We start from the raw sequence: 7,622 nt of genomic DNA, 5'->3' as shown, positions 1-7,622 counted from the left end.
GCCTGTGTCATGGTGCCAGAGCCAGAATCGCTCCAGTCCGGCTCGACTCGGCTTCCTGGTTCCTTCCGTTCCGTTTATCGAATCGGAAGCTAGGCTCGGCTCAGCATGGCTCGGCTCGGCTAGAAACGACCTCCTAATGTTTGACAAAGACACGCGGAAGCTCACTCGTTCGGTCGACAGGGTCGTTTTAAGACTGTATTCGGAACCTGTCTAACGGCAAAGCCCGTCCCCGCATCCCGTCGTCCCCGTCCCATCGGCCGCGCTTGCCGGCGGCGCAGCAGCAGCAGCGGGGTGTGCCGTTTATCATTAGTTAAATACGTATAATCAATTGTCAACAGCACAAGGTTCACCTTCCACAACTTTAGTTCGCCCTCGTAGAACCCACCGCCTGCTATTAACTTGTATTTCACTTTTCACCCGTCTGCGCCGGGAGGCTGCCGCCGGTGTGGCTGTTGCTGTTCGCGCCGCAAACAGGAATATCTCCCCCTCGACCCGAGCGGGCTGATAACAAGGGCGTGATAATATCTCTCACCCCTTAAAGCTGCACTCATACACACTACGATACCGTGATCCCTTATTTGCTCTAGAGGGCGTTTGTTTGCGGCATAAACGATTCAAAGAGAAGGAAAAACGGCGTCTAGGATATAGTAGAAAATTTCCGAAATATTCCGGAAAATTTTCGAAAAATTCCCGAAAATTTACGGAAAATAACGGAAACTTTCAAAAGTTTTGGAAATTTTTAATTTCTCCCCGGAAATATTCCGTTTTTTCCCGAAATTTTCCGGAAACTTTCCAGGGCTTCCAACCCTATTCTAGGCGTTCGCCCTGGGCAAGGACGCGCCGCCGGACTGAAAGGTCTTTGTCCGAGTCAGAGGCGCGTTTACGACGTCGTCGTCGAGGAGAAGGAGGGTAGTGGCGGTAGGAAGCAGCAGCAGCAGCAACAGCAGCAGTGTGGGAACGAGGAGGAAAATGAAAAGTTTGCCTTCAGCAGCGCGCGCGCCTGCGCGCCTTCAGCGGCACGAGCGCGCCATCACGCGCTGGCAGGTTATCTCGTGGCCTACCGGCGGCGGTGACGTCAGGCCGCCCATCACGCGCGACTAGAAGAAGCTAAAATCCACCCGCCGCGCGCCCGCGGCGTAGGGGCCCAACAAACCGGGGGCGGGCGGGCGAAGCAGAGTGACAGTTCAAACACCACCCAACACCACCGGCAGCAACCGGCAGGCGCCCCCGCCGCCCGCCACCGGTGCGGCAGACCGAGTGTTTGTTTGCGGCCGAGCTAGCCGCCGGCCCCATTCAGTTCAGCGCGTGCTGTTCAGCTTCGGGGTCTCCAGGAAGCTCTGCAACAATCGCCCGCTAATGGGGCGGGGTGTATGCGCCCGCGGAAACACACTTCAACTCGAAGGGGATAAGGCTGGGCGGCGGACGCCGCCAGGGACGACTAATGGGCCGTTTCCACCTCGAACTCCGCGGCGCGACTCAGTAAGAGATGTGAACGGGTGACGACGGACCGTGAAACACATTGTCCTAGTGTGTATGCGAAATCATCATGCGCACATGACGTCATCTTTTCGCGCCGTCTTCCGCCGCCGTTGGCGAAGCGGAAAGGCATTTAATGACGATTCCTTATTTTAACGGGGTGGCTTTTCCTTTCGTCAACGGCTTCTTTGCAATCCTTGCCCATTCTTTACCCCCGCCTCCCGAGAGATTGAGTGATATGAGCCCCCTTTATAGTCCTGGCGCCGAGACGTACCGAGACCAACAGAACGACCAGAGATATTCAAATTTCGCCGCCCAATTATCATCCAGCCGACTCTGTTCTCTGTCTCCGCCGCTGTCTGTTGTTGTTTTTCCTCTTTTCGTCACCGCGGCGCCCGCTGCCCTTGCGTGCGGGCCGAGCGTGTGAAAGGCATCGATTATTCGGAATCCGGAATACTACAGTGAATTTGAAATGACGCGGGCAAAAGAGAGAGATTATGGTGGCGTCCAGTGTCCAGCATTATCCATGCAGCGCACGACACTTGTGGGGCGGTTTGTGAGGATTGGGGGGCGTCGACCCAGCCCAGCGGGGGCTCTGTGTGAACTGGGGGCTCTGTGTGAACTCTATGGCCCTATTGGCCCCCCTTGGGTCTTACACGGAAGCACGGAAGTAGTTGAGGTGGACACACACCGACCCACCGACTAGTTGAGTGTGTCAATCCATTGGAGCTTGTACCGGGTCGCTGCAAAACCCCTTGGTTGGCGCCTGGCCGGCGCGCATGCTTGTTGGCAGGTTGCCTACTCGCGGCCTGGTTGGAGCGAGGTACATAGGCAAGCCGATTGCACTTAGATTTCAGCACCATGTGTTTGGCCTACGACACGCGGTATCGTTCAACCGCTGCAGGTCGGCAATGCTGAATAGCAAAAGGTATCAAGCAAGGCATCGACAGTTGGTTTTTTTTTGGGGGGGGAGGGGGTAAATTACCTAGATAGACACATAACGGTAGGTGGCGCGCCATCGCGAACACTAGTGGAACGAACAAGCATTTTGTTATTTTGTGGGACGGACGCGTGACCGGCGCGCTGTGTTCGTGCGGCGCTTGTGCCGCTCGGCCCGCACGAACAGCTGGCCGAGCGGGGTAGGGGGCCGATGGGGGGCCCGGCCCGCGGGGCTGCATGTCCGTTATCAGTGATGGATTCCGGGTAGCGACGCCGAAGGACGAACGGGCGCTGGCGCTGAGGGTGTTCGCTGCCCTGCGCGGACTTCCTGCTCGAGTGCGGGTGGACGGCCGGCGGTGGAGGGACACACGAGGCCCTGCTGGGTGCGGTGGACTCTTTGGAGGACCTCCTTCCGCGGGAGATTGTCGGGACCAGGAAGGCCCGAAGAACTTTTTTGTCAAGGGCCAGCAGCAGGACGGCACGGCAGGGACGTCCGCTTTGACCTGTCCGACCCCGAGCTGGCCGACGGCGCGGTTCGAGTCCTGCAGGCGCGCGCGGCCCGCCATATCGACCCGCCCGTGTCGTGCCGCCGCCAGAGCGGCCGGCGAGTGGACGCGGGCGCATATTCAGCGTGACGAGTGGACTGCGGTCGGGAAAAGAGAAAGGAAGCACGAGGGAGGGAAGGGAAGGGGAAAGAGGGGGGGAGGGATGGGAAATTGCGATCGATGTGTTTCTGTGTGTGTGTGGTTAGGATCGGAGAGAGAGAGAGAGGGGGGGGGGGGTGAGAAGAGTGAACGGGACTGTTTGTGTGCACGGACCGCCTGGTGCTAAGGGCCTGTGGCGGCCCGAAGGGCGGCCGCTTTACTTAGGGGGCTCCAGAGAGGAGGGCGAGTGGAGTGGTGCCGTCCCATTGATCTGGCTAGTCCAGTCCACACCAGTATCGAACCGCGGTACTGTCAGTATGCCTTCATAGCGGTCATCCCTAAGCGCGTGGCGTAGCGGGGCGGGGCAGGGCGGGGCACGGCGGGGTGGGGCGGGGCGCTGACCGAGGCGGCAACCCCCTCGACGTGCCCTTCCGCCGCCCCTTGCTCCCCTTCTCCCGCGGTGCGCGGTGCACTCGCCACGCCCTGCTGCAGCCAGAAGGATCTCGCCCGCCCGCGACGGCTGACCGCGGAGATTACGAGCGATACAGCTGGACTCGCAGTTGAGCCGCTCCTGCTGCGGCGCCGTGCGGCGCGCACCGCGCCTGACTTTGTAGGATAATAATTGCTGATCCCTCGCTGTGCCCGCCGGTCTCGCACAGCCACCTGGATTACCTGGTCCTGGCCTGGCCGTGATGTCATGCCAGAGGGGCATGTAGCCTGTCTCTATAGCGCGGGCGAAACAAACGACTCGCAGAGATCTCGTGTACAACTGATTAAACACCCCTTGGATTACGCCTCAAGATTGACGCCGGATAACCCCTCAATTACCCTCTATAAACCCTCGGGATAAACACCAGATTACGCTCGGATTCACCCTCGCATTACACCGGATTGACACAGACCACAGATCACCAAAAAAGTATTTCACCTTCGGTCTGCGAGGCCGTACCTGGTCGTGATGCCAGAAAGATCCGCACGCGCTACATAGTCCTTCAGTCTGAAACGTGATAGACAGTCCCTGCCCGGAGGTGCCGCGAGGCTCCGCGTGCATTGCAGTCCCTCAGTTTTAGCCGTGCTGTGCGAGAGAGACAGTCTCTCTAAGGCATGGCCGGCCGCGAGCTAGAGAGACAGTCTCTCCAAGGCATGCCCGGCCGCGAGCTAGAGAGACAGTCTCTCCAAGGCATGCCCGGCCGCGAGCTAGAGAGACAGTCTCTCTAAGGAGCGCCCGGCCGGGAGGCGCCGCGCGCGCACGCTCCAGCCAGTACGGCCGGCTGAGCCTCCTAGACTCATCGCGACGCAGGCAAGGAGAGTCTTATTGCTTCTGCCCAGCCTTGAATTTGAAATGCACGGGTGGGGCGGGGCGAGGCGGGGCGGGGCCACAGTGAGTCCGTCCCGTCCCGTCCCATCCTTGCCCGGGCCGCGCCACGCACCTGCGTTGCATCACGGAGGGGCCCGGCCCGGTCGCCTCCTGCGCCCGTCGCCACGGCCAAAGCCACTGCACCGTCGTCCGCCGTCGTCAACACGTTTTAAGTGTTTCGAGTGTTTCCGTCGAGGAGTGGGCTGCCGGCCGTGCGACTGCGACGACGGGTCCCTCCTAGTCTGTGGTGCACCCCGAAAAAAGAAGATGCTAATAATACTGAAGACACAAGTTTCGACGAATTAAATGTGTTTAGTTTGACTCTGACTTTAGAAGTGTTTGTTTCAAAACTTGCGTTGACACACTAGCAAAAAAGAAATTACATCTGATTTTGAACATTACTTGGTGTTAAACTGAGTTGCACACTTCGTAGTCGTAGTGTGCAATTCTTAAACATTGATCAACTATTGCGAATGTTTGCGAATGTCTTATATTTTTATGGCCACCAGTCGACGGCTGGTTTAGTCCGACACTTTGAAGTGTACTGTATAAACTTTATACACATTTGCAACTGCGCATCATTTGCTGTACAACAAACTACATTTCTGTTACCTTCCAGTGCGGGGTGAACCGCAAACTCCGGAACAGCTTGTAGTTGTTATTACTGTTCGCATGCCGGCGTGCAGGCAGGAGAATTTTGCCAAACCGTTACTTCTTAACTGTGCAAAAATGTCTCTCGGAACCAGAGTTAACCCCTTCCCTCTGAAACAACCGGTAATAACAATCCCGGTGACCCTGCGCGCGCGCCCTGCGCCCGACCGGGGGCGAGTGAGGGAGAGGGGGGGGGGGCGTCACTCGCCTTCATTCCATGATGTGTGCTGTGCTGTTATTCCCCGCACACGAACGTCTGTTGTTTTCTTTCCAGTTTGTTTGATAAATAAACGCCGCAGCCAGTCGCCCGACACACCACTCACACGCAAATGCACGTGTTGTGTTCACATGATCGCCCCCCCCCCTCACCCCCCTCGCTCCACACACACACACACACCAACGCTAGTGCGTTTTGCGACCGTACACGCAGCCAAGGATTTAAGGCTCTGTCATATGGAGCGGGGTCCAGGCAGGAGGGGGGGGGGGGGGTGAGAGCGAATGAGTTCAGTTTATTGCGCCCCCCCCCCCCCCTCGCCTACCTGCCCCCGTTCCTCTCGGGTCGCTACTACTCCATGTCGCACAGGGCCCTAACTCATACTCCCCGCAGCCGCTGCTCACATGCGCCTTGCCGCCAATGAGGATAGAAGCGCTGCAGCGAGGCGAGTGTAGTCAGCGCGGCAGTCTTCTTGCAAAACCACCGCCGAACATTGCGGTCGGCGGGCGAGATTTCGCGCGGAACGGCGCAGCGCGCAGCGGCTCCCTCGTCCGCAAAAACTGCCATTACAGTGCGAAAGGTATAGAAAGAACTAGACAACAAGATGCAGCTCTCTAAAATCACGTTTTTTGTCATTGTTTTCGGAACGCTCTTCTCCGCTTTGTAAAAGCGGGGGCTTATTGTGCGTCTAATAGCCCGGGGGGCTGTCAGTTCGTTCCCTAGGGAGGACTTGAGCTCGCTGCCAGAGAATTTCAGGGTATCTTAAAAATTGACCGGAAAGTTCGTCCTTTTCTCTCATATTCATTCGGCAAAGGAAAAGTATTCTGGGATCTCAGCGCCTGCGAGACTCAGGATAGGCCACCCCGCAGCACACCCATGCGGCGCAGCCAAGATGTCGCCTACCTACCAGGCGCTATGAAAGCTGGCAGACCGCGGCAGACACTAAACTTGGCAAGTTCGTAACGGCGTAATTTCTGGGTGATCCCTCAAAGATCAGGCCTCGCCGGCAGGCCAAGCAGGCCCGGCCCCTGCCGAACGGAGTTGCCAACACGGCGGAAGCTAGCAACTCCGTTTGGCGGAAGGGCGGGCCTGCTTGTTTGTCGTTGCAGGTCGTCGACTGCCTTGTCACGGCGAGCCCGGCCGAGACCGGGATCAAGCCGAGGCCGAGAGTCAACCTCCAGCGCTGGTGGTGGGTTCACGAGATCTCGGGCCGGCCAAGCTAACCGGGTCGCCCCGGGCTCGGCGGACCTGGCCGTTCTATCTGGAGCGCAGACCAGATTCCCGGCCGTCGTCGCCGCGCCGTTTTCTCCCAGCCTTGCCGTAAAGGTCGCCTCTACGGCGGTAGCGGCGCTGCGCCTTGCTGCGCCTTGCAGTGGACACGCCCCTCACCACCCCCACCCCCCTCGCCGCTCGGGCGCGCCACCTCCCCGTCGTCGCGGTCGCCCTCCTCCTCCGCCTCTACTCCTCCTCCACCTCCTCCACGACAACTTAGCCGGGTGTGCGACCTCCCCGAAGAACCCCCCGTCCCGACCGACGGCTCGCTCACACGTTGTGACAACCCGGCCGCCCCCTTCCCCTTTTCACACCCTCCTCCGTCCCGACCCCAACAACAACAACAACGTCGATGCGACGCCGTTCCACACAGTTCCACACCAACCTGTGGCAGGGTGGTGCGATGGTGGCGTCCGCGTGTGACTCAGGGGGCCCGCGTATCCTGGTCGTCGTCGTCGTCGGGATGCAGCGGCGAGGCGGTGGTGTCGCGTCGGCGAGGTGCCCGCGCGGTGCTGGCGGCCGCCCTGGCCGCCCTGCTGGTGGTGGTGCGGGCGCACGCCGCGCCCCTCGGCCTCCTCCTCGGGGCCGCCGTCGGCGACGCTCGGCCCCGGCCTCCCGCCGTCATCCGGCGAATACGTGCGGGTTGGCGCGCGCGCACGGGAGGGTGTCCGTCCAGGCGGTCCAGGGACGGCGCAGGCGGCTTGGATATCCTGAATAACCTGTTGCTGTCCAGTCCCCTCTCACAAACACACACCGACGCGCACGGACTCAAACACACACACCCACACGCACGCCGCTGCAGCGTGTTCTCGCGAACTCGTGTCCTGGCCGGCCTCTCGCGGCTCTGGCGCTGCCCGGCCGCCTCTCCACACCAGCAGCTGTTCAACTGAGCTGGGCCGGCCGGGCCCGCGCCGTTGGGCCCCTCGCCGCTCCGCGCCCCGCCACGCCCCGCCACGCCCCGCCACGCCGCGCCTCGGGTCGCCGGCCTGCCTGCCTGCCAGCTCGGGCGGGCCGGTCGAGCAGCACGACGCTCGAGGGGGCCGGGGCCGTCGCGACGCCGGCGAGAGGG

General features: G+C 60.4%; 1 protein-coding gene across 2 annotated transcripts in view; it reads right to left on the bottom strand.

Annotated features, from left to right (window-relative positions):
* LOC113203225 (uncharacterized) overlaps positions 1-7,458 on the bottom strand; it is a 12,635-nt gene extending 5,177 nt beyond the window's left edge. The window contains exons 1-2 of one of the 2 annotated variants that reach the window (XM_052275015.1): positions 6,939-7,458; positions 4,490-4,658 (exon numbers count right to left, since the gene is read on the bottom strand). In XM_052275015.1, the coding sequence (XP_052130975.1) occupies positions 4,490-4,500 (11 nt within the window). In that variant the 5' untranslated portion in view covers positions 4,501-4,658; positions 6,939-7,458. The remainder of the gene's footprint in view (positions 1-4,489; positions 4,659-6,938) is intronic. The other variant, XM_026417808.2, reaches the window with a different exon arrangement.
* Between the last annotated feature and the right edge of the window lie 164 nt (positions 7,459-7,622).

The sequence above is a fragment of the Frankliniella occidentalis genome, unplaced genomic scaffold (genome assembly GCF_000697945.3).
Source record: "Frankliniella occidentalis isolate FOCC.00 unplaced genomic scaffold, Focc_3.1 Scaffold493, whole genome shotgun sequence".
Taxonomy (NCBI): Eukaryota; Metazoa; Arthropoda; class Insecta; order Thysanoptera; family Thripidae; genus Frankliniella; species Frankliniella occidentalis.
Note: the sequence above shows the minus strand (reverse complement) of the source record. Positions and strands in the feature narration are given on the sequence as shown.